At 48.4% G+C, this 18703-nt stretch overlaps 1 protein-coding gene across 2 annotated transcripts; it reads left to right on the forward strand.

Annotated features, from left to right (window-relative positions):
- The first annotated feature begins 1427 nt into the window (after positions 1 to 1427).
- On the forward strand, positions 1428 to 8212 carry LOC123138283 (spastin). Of its 2 annotated transcripts, none has more exons than XM_044558225.1 (13): positions 1428 to 1829; positions 1910 to 2059; positions 2551 to 2681; positions 3143 to 3272; positions 3371 to 3651; positions 3958 to 4082; positions 4411 to 4454; positions 4562 to 4673; positions 5066 to 5139; positions 6030 to 6112; positions 6411 to 6533; positions 7617 to 7677; positions 7768 to 8212. In XM_044558225.1, the coding sequence occupies exons 1-13, from the start codon at positions 1539 to 1541 to the stop codon at positions 7921 to 7923; spliced, it is 1761 nt and encodes a 586-aa protein (XP_044414160.1). In that variant the 5' UTR covers positions 1428 to 1538; the 3' UTR covers positions 7924 to 8212. The 2 variants fall into 2 exon arrangements, with proteins under 2 accessions (XP_044414160.1, XP_044414159.1); XM_044558224.1 differs by having other exon boundaries at positions 1429 to 1829; positions 4562 to 4693; positions 5062 to 5139.
- The last annotated feature ends 10491 nt before the right edge of the window (positions 8213 to 18703 follow it).

The following is an 18703-nucleotide window of genomic DNA, read 5'->3' on the forward strand; positions in this document are numbered from 1 at the left end:
ACTTATAATCCTCCTGTATTGGTCTTGGAGCTGATCGACTCTACCTCGGCCACTTGGGACAGACAAAAAGTCCTAGCGACTTTCCTGCACATGGATGCGAGAGAAATTCTTTCCATCCCACTCTGCACTAGTAACATGGAGGATTTCTGGAGCTGGAGCCAGGAGAAGAAGGGTTTTTTCTCCGTGAAATCTGCATATCGCATGCTCGTAAGCACGAGGCAAAGAAGGGAAGCGTGGTTAGAAAATCGGGAGGGTTCGTCTAGTTCATCAAAGGAGGAGGGAGCATGGAAAAGAATGTGGAAGGTTCAGGTGCCTGCAAAGGTGAGGATATTTTTGTGGAGATTGTCAAAGCATTCAATACCCACAAATGATGTCAGGGCACATAGACACATGACAAACTCAGATTTGTGTGGTATTTGTGGTTCCCTGGATTCTTGGAGGCACTCTTTGCTGGAATGCACAATGTCAAGGTGCACTTGGGCGCTGGTCGATGAAGAATTGGCCCATAAACTTGCAGCCTATAACTGAACCTAATGCTAAACATTGGATGTTTACTCTTATGGAGTCTATTCCATATGATCTTTTTGTCAAGCTATCAGTTACCCTTTGGGCAATATGGGGAGCACGACGAAAAGCAATTCATGAAGGAATTTTTCAGAGTCCCCATAGCACACATGCTTTTATTAACAGATACATTGACGAGTTGGAGATGATCAAGGGTCCACCTGCTGTCTGGGAGCAGAGGCAAGGGCGCCAAGCGAATCTGAACATCCAGTGACCAAAAGCCCCGCCACAGGGTCATTCTAAAATTCATGTAGATGCTGCCTGCCGTTAAGGACGAGGTGGGTCAGCAGTGGCTGTATGCAGAGACCATAATGGTACTATTTTGGGCAGTTCTGCTTTAGTGATTCATGGTGTGGATAACCCAGCCATCTTGGAGACGATTGCCTGCAGGGAGGCTCTGGCCTTGGCACAAGATCTTAATCTTCACGACTTAGTGATTGCATCAGATGCGAAGGAGGTGGTGGCAGCCATCAATTCAGAAAGTCAAGAAGAGAATGGAGCCATCATTCGAGAGATTAATAGAATAGCGAGTCTTTTAATATGTACTTTTACTTTTGAAAGTCGTATCGTTAATGTTGAGGCACATGGATTAGCCAAGTTTGCACTCTCGCTGGGTTTGGGACGTCACATATGATTTGACCAATCCCATAACCAGTTTTGTATCCCACATCTTGTGGAGTTTGCTGAATAAAACTTGGTTGCAACCGCTCAAAAAAAACGTAAACACCATGAAGGATGCTAAAAAAAAAACGTAAACGCCATGAAGTTGCTCTCAAATTTTAAAAAAACGTAAACGCCATGAAGGCGCATTCCAAAAGAAGAAGAAAAACGTCATGGAGGCGTATATCGGAAGTACGCCTTGTTCTTTCGTGAGCAGGGGGCAAAAAGCAAAGCACAACTGCGAAACTCCCCGGCGCCGCGAAATCTCCGGTGGCCTCCCCCACCTCCAGTCTTCCTGGCGGCGAAACCCCGGCATGGCGATGCTTCTCCGCCGACGCCTCCCAGCGACCCGCCTCCTCCGGCAGCTGCAAGCCGGGGCGGCGGCCTCCACCACCACCTCCTCCCCTCCCCCGCCGCCTCCTCTCCAAAAGCCTATCGCCGCCTCCGCATCCGCCTCGCCTTCTACGGCACTAGGGTCACGCCTAGGATTCCCCAATGCGAAATCCCGCGCTTCGTCCTCGAGGAGTGCCGCCTTCCTCGCTGCCGGCGCGGCCGCCGCGCTCGCGTCGCTGCCGGTGGTGGCCTACGCTGATGCCAATGAGGAGGTGGCGTGTTATGTTTTGCTTCTGTCCGAGCTTTCGGTTTTCGTTCAGGGAGCTTTATTGAGTTTGATCTGTGTTTACAGGGCGTGGCTGACGGCGCGGTGAGCACGGATGCGGCGCCGGTGGAGGACTTGGCCCGCAAGGAGAGGAAGAGGATAATGGAGCTGATTGAGAGCCGAGGAATGCAGCCAGGGTCGTACCCGAAGTTTGAAGTTGCAATCAAGGGCCAGAAGGTCGCCCCCCACCCACACAGCACAAATATTCCATTCGAGTTATCTGCTGAACAATATTAGTTGTGCATAACATGTCAGTCTAAGGGCTAGAGGAATCAGTGAGCACTGCGGTGTACATTGTGTCAGCCACTTTGGTGGGAATGCTTTGGTGCACTGATTAATGTAGAAAGTATAGATGTAGCATGTCACAGTGGTAACTGGTAACAAATTCGAGTGAACCTAAGTACGAGAATCAGTCAGTTCAAGAAATAAGTGTGGGTCTCGGTAGTCGGCACAAGGATACCTTGAGATGTAGGTTAGGTAGAGTGTTGCACAGTTGCTATTAGAGCACAGTTGTAAGTGCATTTTGTTGATCTGGCATGACATTCAGGGCAGGCTACTGTGTTTACTTAGAATTGCACATTTTCACCCCATAATCAGTAACAGATAGTAACCTTGTGCAAGATTCACTTCATAATTGCATTTAATTTCTCTGATTTAGTTTTTTACAGGTGGTTGTTAAATTCAATGTACCGTCAACCTGTAATATATCGCGCCTCATTGTTGATCTCGTAACGCATATCGGACATGAGGCAGAACAGTGTGTTGGTGGCTCAGAGATACTATTGCGTGCTTGGGACAGGTTAGCAAAAGAAACAGGATGATATTCAGTTTGGTGCAAAGATATGTATTGTCATTGCCTGGTTATTTGGTTTTGCACTTGTGCTAAGGGCAATCATATATAGATCGCAGATAATACAGTTTCAGATTTCACCCACATGCATTCTCTTGTGTCCTCACGTCCTCTTTCCATATTTATTTTTCTCCTTAATCAGAGTCCTGTGCCACTATTTCTCTCTGCTTGGATTGGAGCAATTGTATTTATCTTGTTTGATCAGCTGAAGAGGAATCATAGATACAGATGATACATTGCATTTTTAACTCTTTGTTGATGATTGTGGAAAGTGCAAGCATTATTGTCAGGGTTTCTCATGTAGTCTTCTTACCTGCAGATTGCCTTGTGTTTTTCTTTTCCATGTCATAGAAATAGGTGTTGCCAAATACCCAATTATATTGTGTTTTAATCAATAATTTCTGTTCCAGTGCAGCTGCGCGTCAAATAACATTGAATCCCCCAAAAACGACAGCAAGCACTGGAGAGAACAATGAAGATTCTCTTTGTATTTTGATATTTGAGCCACTTGTCGGATCTGAATATGCTATTAGTCCTTATGTATGTATACTTAATTAAGATTGTTTAAGAAATTTAACCTACACTTTGTCATTATATAAAGATTTAATGCAATTTCTGATTGTTGTGTGTACTCTCAGGAGATTGAATTCATCAAGCCTGACAGTTTTAGTTCGAAAGAACTTGAAGGTTTGGTCAGTGCTTTAAAAATAGCTGGGCAGAAAGATGTTAAGACATCATCAGGGAAAGCGTCAACCAAAGGAAGTGGTCAGAGATCTAAGCATCTACCCTCTATAGAAAAAACTGTATCTGATTTAGAGGATATGGGTGTTAGGGTCTATGGGTTTGATGAAACCTCTAGTGTTCCAATGGATGGCACTGTCATGTGGGAAAACATTGCTGGGTATGAACATCAGAAAAGGTACTGCATCACCAGTTCACTGTTATTTTTAATCTCGTCAGCAGATTTTTTTTATATGCAAAGTAAAGGTATTATATTGTTAGTATGTAGATGTGTTCGTTCAAGCATAATTACAAACATCTCCCATGCATTGTACCATTCATTTTTGCTTTTCTTCTTATTTGACTTCTTTCCTTCACAGTTGACACTCTGGTTGGTGCTCGACTGCAGAGCTTACTATATCAGTCTTAATAGACAACTGCTTTTGTGTACTCTATCATAAAGGCATAGTTCTTAAGGTTTATATATGTCTTTTGTTCTTTATAGGGAGATAGAGGATACTGTACTCTTGGCTTTACAGAATCCTCAAATATATGATGACATTGCTCGTGGTACACGTTGCAAATTTGAAACAAATCGACCTCGGGCGGTTCTGTTTGAAGGTCCACCTGGTGCGTGATCTGAATGGCCTTTTACTTCAATGCAAATTTCAATACCAAAAATATTACATTTTTTTGCTCTTTTGTTTCTTAATTAATGTTGACAGCCATGGTAAAAAAAATAGTAGGTAAGTTGGTTATGCCATTTCATAATTGAAGTTATAGTATTTGTTGGTTAGACCATTTACTATAAGCAAGAAATTGCAACAGATCAGTTCTTGCAATTCCTGATTTTGAGGAATACCCATTGCCCCTCTTTGTGCGCTAATAGTATGATTGCGTCTGTTTTTTGCTGGTTTGTTTGCTTACTTTACCAGTTACCACTGCCTCATCATTTCAGGGACTGGTAAGACATCTTCTGCTCGCGTTATTGCCAAGCAAGCGGTAACTCATACTCCTATACTTTTGGAAATTCCCTAAAGTAATTTTGTGCAAAAGAAACTGGAATATGTTTTCTGAAGCTTTTCTGCTGATCATTTTACTTGTTCTAGGGAGTTCCACTATTATATGTGCCACTGGAGATCATCATGTCAAAATATTATGGTGAAAGTGAGCGCCTGTTGGGATCTGTTTTTTCACTTGCCAACAATCTTCCTGACGGAGGTATTATTTTCCTAGATGAGGTACACACCGTCATCTGTATAGCATACATTTGCTAAGGATAATACATCAGTTATGAAATGTATGGTGGTGCTTAACATACTGATGTTGGTGGAATGTTTTTGTTGTTGTTCCAAATTTCGTAAAAAATGTGTTGTTTGTTTAGGCTTTAAGCTGAATTTTGCCTTTCCAAATGATGATGGCTGGTGAAGTAGAACTACTTATACTTATATGCCTCCAAAACAACTTAACTAGGAGGTCTGCAATTCTGCATGACCCTTTAGCCTGTTTTTGTTCTCTATTTTAGTATACTTCGCTTCATAGTGATTTGATTTTCCTGTTTATACTAAGATGTGAATTTTGCATCCTTCTAATTTATATCCTTGTATAGGTAGACTCTTTTGCTATATCTCGAGATAGTGAAATGCATGAAGCTACTCGGAGGATATTATCAGTAATTCTGCGACAGGTAGAGTGCCTCTTACCTCTGTGGGTGTAAGTAATATTGAGTGCCTTTTATCTCTGTTGGTGCAAGTAAGCACGAGTTTATACATACTTCTTTCAATCACTCATCCTGCCAGTTAGGGAGGGAAGGAGAGACTATGGGCTTTATTTATTCAAAATCACGAGAGTGCATAGCCACGGCTCAAGAGAAGCCTGCGGAACATTAAATGAAGTTACATAATCTTTGCATGTAGACATTATTTCTGTCACACCTAACCAAATGCCAAACAATATGACGCTGTAGTTGCCAGCTTTGTCGCAACCCCTGCACAGTCCACATCCACTTTCACCTCACACCATTGTCAGCGGTTAGTGCCATGACCTTTCGTGCTTGGAACAGCAACCAGTTCAGCGTAGGCCACTTGCTCCTCAGAATTTGCAGAACCCAGTAGGAATTACCCAAAGTCGTCACGCCACACAACACGACTTTCACCAGAGCAATCTACTTTAGCTAGCCCAGTCTACACTTCGGCACACACATTGGTACAGTACTTTTGAGACCTTGTATAAACCCCAGAGATTGAATAAGAGATACAATACTCTTAAAGCCCTTACTGTGTTGCAGAAACTATGCATTTGTAACATGTATGAAAGCGCATACTTCTAACTGGCAGGACATTTTATTTCATGCCTGGTTTTTGCTGTGGTTATTTACTTATGCTTTGTGGAAGCATTAGCATGTAAGCCCCTGTTGCTATTCTCCATGTTTTTGGTATCCAATTTCGATAGCTTGATACCTCTCAGTTACCTGACAAAAGACCTGCATGCGGTCTGTTAGGTGCTTCTATCATGCTTATTACAATCACTGCAGCTGCCGTGTGTATTATTGCCATTAATTAAATTTCTTTTGTGAAGATCGATGGGTTCGAGCAGGATAGACGTGTGGTGGTTATTGCTGCAACAAATAGAAAGGAAGACCTTGATCCTGCTCTCATCAGGTTTAGCTCTATTTGGCCACCCCCCTTCTGTGTTCCTGTAAGCGGTCCTAAATAATGTTCACAAGGTCTAGTGAGTACTGAAGTTCTCATGTGAGATTTTTTTCTGGCTTCCTGCATTTTTCCAAGAGCCGTACATGACAACATATAAGCTACAAATAAACAGTGCTGCAATACTGGACTAAACTACTTAACAGTGCTGCAATAAAACTTAGATATCGTGATCAATTTGATCTTATCTTTTATTTGGATTATGTAAACTGTGCTCTTAACTTCTCCAGCTTCCTTTGTTAATTTGCAGCCGTTTTGATTCAATGATTTGTTTCGGCCTACCGGACCAGCAGAGCCGTGCAGAAATAGCAGCCCAATATGCAAAGCACCTAACAAAACCCGAGTTGGTTCAGTTTTCCCTTGCCACTGAGGAGTAAGTACTTCATTCTGAATCTTCAATTAGGATGTCCCTGTGTTGCTACAGAGCCGCTAATAAAAAAACCAAAAATAAAATTATATACATAAATTTTCCTTTTCAGAACAAAGCGAATGTTTGCAAAACCACATTGACAGTTCACTGGAAGAAGATGCTGTCACATTTAGTAGCATATGTTTTGTAGGTCAACTGCTCAATATAACAAATAAAAGGTCTAAAATTGACATATGGTAAATAACTTCTGCATGCTTTGATATTTAACACTAAGTTCTTCACAACTCCATTGACATATGGTAAATAACTTCTGCATGCTCTGATATTCAATACTAAGTTCTTCACAACTCCATTGACATATGGTAAATAACTTCTGCATGCTCTGATATTTATATGGCACAAGTAGCTCCATATCATCTCCTAAAGACTATACACATTCGTAAGGACAAATCTAAACGAATAAAACAAGATATATGCATATTGATATATTTGTTTTACGTTCCTCTGAAAAATAAAAATTGAAGGAAAAAAATGTTTCTAAACTCAGTGCCGTAATGGTACATAGCCCATCAGAGACGGGGATCACATGTATATATGATCCTTGTGTACATGGAAGCGGCAAAGAGATGCTCCGAAAATATGTTTGAGTTGTGTCCTAAAACGTCTTACATTTGTTTACAGAGGGAGTACTTCAGAGTGTGCTACATTTTGTAACACAAAAAAAAAATGCAAGTCCTGATTCAACAACAAGCCTGTCTTGTTTGCAGTAGCAAATCTCCGGCTTGTCGTTTCTTTTAACGTCTTGTGTATTGAATTTAGATTCTTAAATGCATTGCTGTAGATCAGGGAAAGCTGTGTCGATTCTTATTTGTCTATTTGTGACTCTTGACTTGGTTAGCAAGGTTTGGTGTGCTGTCCCATCCCCGTAGTATCTAGGAAATTAGGTCGTGTACCAATGTTTTATGTTTTTCATCTGGACAGTCTGGACAGCTACGCATGCTGCTGCTAAAAGATCATTCAAGACAAACTGTGCTGTGCTTAGCAATCCATTATCTTTATCTTACTAGTTCTGAACATTGAATGCAGGATGGCAGGAAGAGATATCAGGGATATTTGCATGCAAGCAGAAAGACATTGGGCATCGAAGGTATGGTAAACTAGCCCGCATGTTATTTCCCCTCTTCTCTTTTTGGGTGTGGTCAGCTTCTCACTTGGTCAATGTGTTTGCCTTCTACAGTTTATCAGGGGACAAATTCCAAAAGACGAGAAGGGGGAGCCCCCTCTTCCTCCAATCGACGAGTATGTCGCATGTGCCGAACAACGAAGAAAGTCTTTACCAGATAGAACAAGACCAGCAGCATCCAGATCCGGCCCACCTCTGAAATTAGCTTGAAGAAACTGTCTCTTATATACGATATGGCTACTACATAAAAAAATGTAATTCCAACGAGGATGTGTATACAGTTAGCTAGTTTTATATGCGGTTCTGTAGTTATCTGAATTTTGAGATGAGAAAACATGGGGCGTTGGAGACCGGCTTTCTTTAGACGCGGAGAGGGATATAGTAGTCTAGTAAAGGCGTTCTCAGTTTCTTTTTTGTGACAATGTTTGACTTTTCTCGGCTGTTAGAATTAAACCTGGTAATAGTTTGGGCTGAAACCGTAGTTTCAGTTCAGTTTTCATTTTGGGCTGCTTTGGTTTGGTTGAAACGGGATTTAATAATTACTGGGTTGGTTTGTTTTGGTCTCTGGCAGGGAAGCTTCGGGAGCTAGTTGATGCAACAGTGAGGAGAGATGTTGATATCCTTTGCGTCCAAGAAACCAAATGGAGAGGACAGAAGGCGAAGGAGGTGGAGGATACCGGCTTCAAGCTGTGGTACACGGGGACGGCTGCAAACAGAAATAGTGTAGGCATCTTGATCAACAAGAGCCTCAAGTATGGAGTGGTAGACGTCAGGAGACGTGGGGACCGGATTATCCTGGTCAAGCTGGTAGCTGAGGACTTGGTTCTCAATGTTATCAGCGCATATGCCCCGCAAGTAGGCCACAATGAGAACACCAAGAGGGAGTTCTGGGAAGGCTTGGAAGACATGATTAGGAGTGTACCGATTGGTGAGAAGCTCTTCATAGGAGGAGACCTCAATGGCCACGTGGGTACATCTAACACAGGTTTTGAAGGGGCGCATGGGGGCTTTGGCTATGGCATCAGGAATCAAGAAGGAGAAGATGTCTTAAGCTTTGCTCTAGCCTACAACATGATTGTAGCTAACATCCTCTTTAGAAAGAGAGAATCACATCTGGTGACTTTTAGTAGTGGCCAACACTCTAGCCAGATTGATTTCATCCTCTCGAGAAGAGAAGATAGGCGTGCGTGCCTAGACTGTAAGGTGATACCTGGGGAGAGTGTTGTACCCCAGCATAAGCTGGTGGTTGCTGACTTCCGCTTTCGGATTCGTGTCCAGCGGGATAAGCGTGCCAAGGTCGCTAGAACGAAGTGGTGGAAGCTCAAGGGGGAGGTAGCTCAGGTGTTCAAGGAGAGGGTATTTAAGGAGGGCCCTTGGGAGGAAGGAGGGGATGCGGACAATGTGTGGGTGAAGATGGCGACTTGCATTCGTAAGGTGGCCTCAGAGGAGTTTGGAGTGTCCAGGGGAAGGAGAAGCGAAGATAAGGATACCTGGTGGTGGAATGATGATGTCCAGAAGGCGCTTAAAGAGAAGAAAGATTGCTTCAGATGCCTATACCTGGATAGGAGTGCAGACAACATAGAGAAGTACAAGATGGCGAAGAAGACCGCAAAGCGAGCTGTTGGTGAAGCAAGGGGTCGGGCATATGAGGACCTCTACCAACGGTTAGGCACGAAGGAAGGTGAAAGAGACATCTATAAGATGGCTAAGATCCGGGAGAGGAAGACGAGGGATATTGGCCAAGTCAAATGCATCAAGGACGGAGCAGGCCAACTCTTGGTGAAGGACGAAGAGATTAAGCATAGATGGCGGGAGTACTTCGACAAGCTGTTCATTGGGGAGAATAAGAGTTCTACCATTGAACTGAATGACTCCTTTGATGAGACCAGCATGCGTTTTGTGCGGCGCATCCAGGAGTCTGAGGTGAAGGAGGCTTTAAAAAGGATGAAAGGAGGCAAGGCGATGGGCCCTGATTGTATCCCCATTGAGGTGTGGAAAGGTCTCGGGGACATAGCGATAGTATGGCTAACCAAGCTTTTCAACCTCATTTTTCGGGCAAACAAGATGCCAGAAGAATGGAGACGGAGTATATTAGTACCAATCTTCAAGAACAAGGGGGATGTTCAGAGTTGTACTAATTACCGTGGAATTAAGCTGATGAGCCATACAATGAAGCTATGGGAGAGAGTCATTGAGCACCGCTTAAGAAGAATGACAAGCGTGACCAAAAATCAGTTTGGTTTCATGCCTGGGAGGTCGACCATGGAAGCCATTTTCTTGGTACGACAACTTATGGAGATATATAGGGAGCATAAGAAGGACTTGCATATGGTGTTCATTGACTTGGAGAAGGCCTATGATAAGATACCGCGGAATGTCATGTGGTGGGCCTTGGAGAAACACAAAGTCCCAGCAAAGTACATTACCCTCATCAAGGACATGTACAATAATGTTGTGACAAGTGTTCGAACAAGTGATGTCGACACCGATGACTTCCCGATTAAGATAGGACTGCATCAGGGGTCAGCTTTGAGCCCTTATCTTTTTGCATTGGTGATGGATGAGGTCACAAGGGGTATACAAGGAGATATCCCATGGTGTATGCTCTTTGCGGATGATGTGGTGCTAGTTGACGATAGTCGGACGGGGGTAAATAGGAAGTTAGAGTTATGGAGACAAACCTTGGAATCGAAAGGGTTTAGGCTTAGTAGAACTAAAACCGAGTACATGATGTGCGGTTTCAGTACTACTAGCTGTGAGGAGGAGGAGGTTAGCCTTGATGGCCAGGTGATACCTCGGAAGGACACCTTTCGGTATTTGGGGTCAATGTTGCAGGAGGATGGGGGTATTGATGAAGATGTGAACCATCGAATCAAAGCCGGATGGATGAAGTGGCGCCAAGCTTCTGGCATTCTCTGTGACAAGAGAGTGCCACAAAAGCTAAAAGGCAAGTTCTACAGGACGGCGGTTCGACCCGCAATGTTGTATGGCGCGGAGTGTTGGCCGACTAAAAGGCGACATGTTCAACAGTTAGGTGTGGCGGAGATGCGTATGTTGAGATGGATGTGTGGCTACACGAGGAAGGATCGAGTTCGAAATGATGATATACGAGATAGAGTTGGGGTAGCACCAATTGAGGAGAAGCTTGTCCAAATATCGTTTGAGATGGTTTGGGCATATTCAGCGCAGGCCTCCAGAAGCTCCAGTGCATAGCGGACGGCTAAACGTGCGGAGAATGTCAAGAGAGGGCGGGGTCGACCGATTTTGACATGGGAGGAGTCTGTTAAGAGAGACCTGAAGGATTGGAGTATCGACAAAGAGCTAGCTATGGACAGGGGTGCGTGGAAGCTTGCTATCCATGTGCCAGAGCCATGAGTTGGTTGCGAGATCTTATGGGTTTCACCTCTAGCTTACCCCAACTTGTTTGGAACTAAAAGCTTTGTTGTTGTTGTTGTTGTTGTTGTTGTTTGTTTTGGTCTGGACCAAAACAAATCAGTCTCAAACCCTTTTTATCTACGGACAAAATCCAGTAAGCGACCATCCCCAGACCGATTTTGCTTTTCTGTTCAGTTTGTATTAGTGTTAAGTGATGTAAATGAGTAAAAAAAAAATGGAGATGCTATGGCAGCAGTAAAAAGGGAAATACTAGTTCGTAGCATCAATTAATTTGCTTTGCTTCAAAAAGAAAATCCTAAACAGACACGCACTGGACAGCAGCTAACAATCCAGTCAAACAACCCATCCCCAGACCGATTTTGCTTTTCTATACATTTTGTATTAGTGTAAAGTGATGTAATGAGTAAAAAACTGGAGACGCTACGGCAGCAGTAAGAAAGGGAAATATAGTACTAGGTTAGTATCAATTAGTTTGCTTTGCTTAAAAAAAAAAATCCTAAACTAGACACGCACTGGACAGCAGCTAACCTAGACACGCACTGTACAGCAGCAGCTACGCACCGAACACACACTTGGTTTAAAACTCTCTGTTCCAACTGTATGTAGGAAATGATCTGGATTGGTTTGGCTTGAAAATGCCTACAGTTTGGATCATAGCACTTGCTAGTTGGTCTGGTTTGGTTTGGTGGCTGAACATGGACTACATGTACGGATCGGGCTGGGTTTATGTTTGGATTACAAACTATTCCTAGGCTTAGTTAGAGTTCATCTTTGAACATGAAATCTTGGTCCAACATTACAACTGAAAGCTACTGAGACACCCATGGGACACTAGCAAATAGAGACAAGCCTTGCTACATGCTTCATGTTTTCTTCCTGGCGTTATTTTGGGTTATGATTGTCCGTCACACACGGCAGTTTGCATTTTCAGTTAATAGTTTTAAGTAAAATCGAAAGAAAAATATGTGCAGGTACTCTTAACTAAATTCGAACTACCGACAGAACACGTCCATTTCAGTGGCTATTTGATTTCTGGGACCGAGCGTGGAGGGGCCCGGGCCACGGCTCTGGAATCATCGCCATATTCCAGTGCACGTATACATGGTGGTTGTTTGGTTCGTGCGTGAGACAAAAACGAAATATATTCCGTACGCGAGCACGGTGTTCCGACACCCGGGAGAGAAGACGAACGCAGCGGCATCCCACGTTGGTCGTCACTTCACCGGAAAGCTATTGCGTACCTAAGCCTGCCCGGAATGACCATCACATTAGGTAACCAACATGCACCGCGTTGTGGAATGAACAATGAATGAAATGAACGACCGCGTTTGCATCCGCGCCTGCTGACATGCGTTTTGGCCGGTCAAGCGGCCTCCCCCGACGTTTTGCAGCCCCGTTTCAGCTCGTCGCTCCACCGGCGGGCACCCATGTTCACGTGCAGGCTATCGAACAAAGTCTCAGCTCAGCATGTTTGAGCGTATACATTACTATCAAAGATTAACAAATACATGTACTCCCTCCGTCCCAAAATTTTTGTCTTAGATTTATCTAAATACGGATGTATCAAGTCACGTTTTAGTATTAGATACATCCATATCTAGAAAAATCTAAGACAAGAATTTTGGGACGGAGGGAGTACTCAGCATGACTACATTTAACATGTCTCAGCGGGATGAAAGCAACCAAACACACCCGTAGTGTGCGGTGCCGCCCAACGCTTGATGGTTCATCACCTGTTCACGGACGATGACAATGGCGGCATTCTAGGAGATTCACGCGGAGATGAACGGAACCCAAGCGAGCCATCTCGTTCCCATCGTAACCAGCGACAGTAAGCGGTCTCTGTCCGCAGGAACCTAGCTAGCCCCCCGGTCCCGAGACCTACGCCGTGTAGGCGTAGGGTACGCGTACACGTACACGGGACAGGAACGCGAATCGGCGCAATCATGGCGGAATCCGTCGCTCCGTCGCTACGTATGGCGTATGCCCACCGGACAGCAACCCGCGCGGCAGGACCGAGCGTGCGTGCTCTACATACAGAGCGACGCCGACGCGCGCGCACGCCAAGTCCACACGGCCGGGCGGGGCAAACCTTCGGAACGAGAGCGCGCGCACAGCGTCGGCGCCGGGGGTGCACCGTGCACTCCGTGCGCAGGCAGGCGCGCACGGGGGCGCGGGCGCCACGTGCGTGAACAGGCCGGGTTCGAGTTAGCGGGCACGTCCCGATCGATCGATCGGCGTGGACGGCGCCACGGACGCAAGCGCGACGGGGCCCCTCCCTCCACCGTCCACCCTCCCACGTCGCTGCACGATCGACTCGGCCGGTGCCCATACGACGATCGGACTACTGGCGGGTGGCGCGGTGCCACGACCTGCCGCTGCCAGACAGCGCTCTAACTGCCAAGCGCCAACGCTCATGGCTCGTACCCCGTCTGTCCCGCTTCGCCTGCGGACCAAACACTACTGCAGGCGACTAGGCGTGTTCCCGGCTTGGTAGCCAGCGCGCAGCATATATTCTGCAGCATTAACTCCACCCGTCAGGAGGAGCAGTCGCGAGGTACGCACGTATGCTCATCGCGGCAGGAATTCTTCATGTTTTTGTCAAGGCGTGATCAATCGTAGTGTACGTACTCGTACTGCCATGTGTCCTGCCACGGTATATGCTGTCCTGAACGTATTGAATGCCGATTATATAACGTAAACCAGACATAAGATGATGCTCGGGCACACGTACTTGTGTACGTACCACCACGTTGGTTCGCCTGGCAGTGTAAGTGTATAACTGTCGATGCATGTGCACAAGTTCACCCTCAAACCGAGATGGGCCACTTAGCAATCTGATTATCTGAACCCGGGCGGAGGGCAGTGTCCTCTTAGTTTTGTCTTCAGATAACGACGCTACTAAGCGATTGCTTGCGCGGATTGGTGAGAGGGTGCAGCAACTAGCAGCCCAGCAGGGCTTGCTAATGTAGCTGATGTTCGTATGATGAGACGTTTACATGCTAGGCACTGCACGCGACGCAGACATGGCACCGGACCCACACACACACGCACGCACACACACCGAGCCGGCTGATTAGCATAAGCTAGCACACCACTACGTGTCTGATAGAGTATTTGTCACTAGTCTTTCACTTACAGGCAAACCTTCCGGTGTCAAATTATTTTCCTTTGTTTGTACTGCATTGAGTGCAGGGCAAGCAAAGCCTGCACGTTTACTCATCAACAAGACCCAGGCGCGCACAGTTAACTTGTCCTCCACAGATCTCGTAAAGCTCCGCAAGAAACAGAGACTTTTGCGGAGGCTTTCTGGTGGTGTGGTGGTGGGAACCGCTCATCTAGTCCATTATCCAGAGGGCTCTGCTACACTGATTAATCAGTTCGGCTAGCTTTACTTCAAGGCCTAATCACCCCGTACATACATATATTAGGTGGGGAACACGCACCAGCAATGCTAAGTACTACTCCCTCTGTAAACTAATATAAAAGCGTTTAGATTACTAAAGTAGTCATCTAAACACTCTTATATTAGTTTACGGAGGGAGTAGTACTCAAGTGTTACTTAATTGCCAAAGTGCATATACCTGGTGAAAACCCCAGCTGATCGCAGCTAGAACACCAAGTGTTCTACAACCACCTAATGACCAGTGACCAGTCACTGGCATGAACCAAGAACCCTGTTCAGCTTCCATGGACCTGGGCCGAGACAGTGCCATCATGACCACGACGTGTCAAGACCGCTCGGTTTATGCACGCCTCAACCCATCATTACGCTCTCGGGGGATCACTGACTGAACGATGGACGCCATGGTGAAGCTCTGCGTCGAGATCGATCGAGGTGAATGAAAAGCAGTAGGGTAACTAACATCTGAACCGACACACCGTTGCTTTGCTCCTAAGTGTGTCGCCTAGCAACCATCGTCAGGGCTCTTGACAGCTCCCGCATCAATGATTCACGTGCAATCATCCTCTTAATTTTTTTAATCTTTTCCTTCACTTTTGGCGACCAACAGCTCTGAACAAGACCATTACTTTCGACTATTACAAGCTAGAACTGATCACTTTTTCCCCTCAACGCCGGAGGAGTGCTGCTATAGGAATGCAGGATCGTGGCCGGCCGGCGATGGATGTTCCCAGAGGTTCGGTGGTCCGCCGTGCAGCATAGCCTTGCAGTGTGTGTGGTGCTCCCTGCCCCCTGGGGTCGAAGTTTATGAGGACATGGACAGCTGAATTTATTTATGCATTCATTCGTGGACCAATCTATAATACTGCAGCTTGGGTCATGACCACGAGGCACGTACAGTACGTACATGCTTCCCGTTTGCTGCACGTCAATTGCCCCCGAATTCTTGTCGCCGATCCTTATGGAAAGTCGCGGCGATCTCTTGGAGTTTGCAGCAGACGCTACAAATAATATTCATGTCGAGGAAGGAAGCTCTGGGGTGGTGGTTCAAGTGCTGCTAGCAGGGCGATGATCGTTCGCCGGGGAGTTCGGTCCAAGAAAGCGAGCACATGGCGTGGGCTGATGGTACAAGAGGAAGCAGGCGCCGGAGTAGACGAGTCCACGACCATGCATGATTGCGCGGCCGCGCATGTGGAGATGGATAATTGAGAGCGGCGCCGCGCCGGGCGCCGGGCGCCGGACGCGTGTGTGTAACCTCACCTTACGTAACGCTGCCGCCGCGCGTCCTTTGCGGAGCCTCGACGGTTCCCCTGCGACATGGCATCCATTTCTTTTCTTCAGTAGGAGTACGAGACTTGACGGGTGCTACGTGGCTTTGCCATTGGGCCACGCCAGCACGGCAAAGACACATCACATGCCGGTGCCACCGTCCAAATCGGCCGGCGAGACGGACGGGAGCCACCCAACCAGCGTCAGCGTTCAGAGAGCAGCAGCGTTATCGTTGCCTCTGCCATTGCCTGCAGTGATGAATTCCATTTCCATAGCTATTGAGGCGCTGACGCCTCACCTGCACCAAGTTTCCTCCGCCCAACTAGCCTGAGGAGGTCAGAGCAACTTCAACGCGGCGATCTAAACTGACTCGCGTTTTGTTCGCTTTTCATCCGTTTGGATCGGCCAGGCGGACGTGCGCGTCCGCATTCTCAAATGGGTCGGCTTGGCCGTCCAATGGAAGGCGGACCTAAATCTGCCGGAGTAGGAAAAAAATAGCTCGCAGAAATAAACATAATTAAACATAAGTGGCCGGTCAACCGCCGGCCAAAGTTCACTTAAACCTAATTAAACATTAATTAAAACATTAAAGAAAAGTCTGCGCCCGCACGCTGCCCTAGACGTCATCGGCCTTGCCCTTGCCCTTGACGTCGCCATCGCCATCGCCATCGCCGCCGGTGAGGTCGATGAAGACGGGAGCAGGGCCAGCCCACCCGAACGCCGCTTGGTGCGTTGCGAGGGTAGCCTCCTCCGGCGTCTGCTGGGGCGGCGGCATTGCGGCTCGCCGTGCGCTCCTCCTCCTCCTCCTCAAGCCGCAGCGCCTCCGCGTCGCGTTGCAGCAGCTGCTCGTAGCGTGTCCGGGGGATAGACCCCGTGTAGCCACATCTAAGCCTAAGGACATCAATACATCGGGACTGGCCAAGCCCCTCAGACCGACTGGTAGCAAGGCCGGCTTCCCGGACCGCCTGGAACCAGGAGGCCGCCTCCTAGAAGACGGCGTGCCCCAAGAAGGCGGCGGAGGTATGGGCCGGCTCCTAGCAGGCGGCCCATCCTCTTCCTCGGAGTCTGAGCCCGACCATGCGGCAAGCTGGGGCATAGCAACAGTGTACCATGCCCCCCCTCCCCAAATCCTGGCCAAGTGTGGCTACAGTAAGCGCCGCCATGCGGCCGCCGGGCCGCCCGGCGCGGCATTATAGCCATGTAGCGCTTGACACGGCCCCGTCAGCACGGGCGGTGCTACAGTGAAGAGCCACCGAGGGGCCCGCAGGTGGCGGGCCACAACTGTCGGCCGGGTTCCCGGCAGCCGGCGGGGCCCTCCAGAGGCGGCCCCCAGCAGTCGACGGAGAACCCGACGACGATAGACACTGACTGTCGGGTCCTACCATGCGGCCATATTACCATTGTACCCCTGGGGGGTTGGTCTATAGACCCCCCAGGCCTCACCCATGCAAAGGGTTCCAACCCCATGCCATACACGCACACCTGCTAAGAGAGGAGAGTGCTAGCCTTGCCCTTCTTCTTCCTCTAGCAATACAACTCAAGGAGCACCCCTGTACTCTTTGTGATCATAGTCATGCGGAGACCCCGCAGAGCAGGAGTAGGGGTTTCATCTCTCCGGAGAGCCCCGGACCTAGGTAGATCTCGTGTCTGTCCGAGCTTGTGCCTACTCCTGCTTCCAGGACCCGACGATGTTCTCTTGGCCCCAACCACGATAAGCCACCCCCTGGCATCTGACGTGATATTACCACGACAGTTGGCGCGCACCGTAGGGCCATCCGCGACGTCGGCCGGAGACATGTTCTGGACGGGAACCCTTTTCCTCTCCGGCGAGCGTGTCGCGGTTGGTAAGATCAACCGACCCGATCACCTGCCCACGCCGGCCTCGGCACATCGCCTGACGCGGGAGCCGCCTTCCCCGCGAGCCGCCTCGCTGACCTATTCGGCGAGCTCAGCCTCTTCGACGAGCCCGTCCCTGATGCGCGAGCCGCCGACTCCCTCGCCGAGCTTTTCAGCGAGCTCTCCCTGGTCGTCATGGCCACCACCAACGTCTTCCCCAGCGATGTGGTGGTCATTGACGACCCGCTCCGACGCAGCTGCCGGCGCGCTCGACACCAGCACCTTCGTGGAGGTGATGGTCACCAACGGCAGCCACCGCTCTGGCGCGGCGGCCCGGGATCCGCTCGAAGTGGCCCTCCACACCCTGGCGACTCCTGTCCATGCCGATGTCGACCACGAGGAGCTAGAGGAGTTCCTCGTCAAGCTCGTCGACAATGCCACCAAGATGGGGCGTTGAAGCGCCGCGCTGAAGCCACTCAGTGCGAGATCGACCGCGTTGTTGGTGAGACGCCGGCCGCCGCTGAGCCTAGTCGGGCCGGCGCCATCCGGCAACGCGGCGCTGCGATCGCCAGCATGCTGGGAATTGGACACCGCATCTATGAGACCCCGGCACAGAACATGCGTGCCGCCCAGGCGGCCGCGGACGAACTTGAGCACCTGGAGGGCAAGGAGCGGCGCGTGCAGATGCAGCACCTCCAGGAGCTCAGCAACACTGCGAATGTGTAGCAAGACGCGGGCAACCGCATTGTGGGAACCGTCCGGCTAGGCAAAACCCACAGCCTCGTCGCGAGAATGGAGTGACCTCCTGGTCCCTTGGCGGCGGTGGCCGCAATCGGTGAGACCTAGAGCCGGCTGCTAGCAACAGCCGACGCACCCACGTCACGATTGTAGACAGCCAACACGAACCCCAAATCCCGGAAGCTCGGGGCCAACCGGAGGAACGCCCGCCTCCTTGAAGGGAGAGGGCGGCAACTCAGCCGCCGCCGCCTGATCACCCGACACTCAGCGGCTGACTACAGCCCCATGAAGCAGTTGGCGAGAACGAAGGCGCCACCGGATCGAGCAGCTGGCTCGGACCCAGGTGAT

Source organism: Triticum aestivum, chromosome 6B (genome assembly GCF_018294505.1).
Source record: "Triticum aestivum cultivar Chinese Spring chromosome 6B, IWGSC CS RefSeq v2.1, whole genome shotgun sequence".
Taxonomy (NCBI): Eukaryota; Viridiplantae; Streptophyta; class Magnoliopsida; order Poales; family Poaceae; genus Triticum; species Triticum aestivum.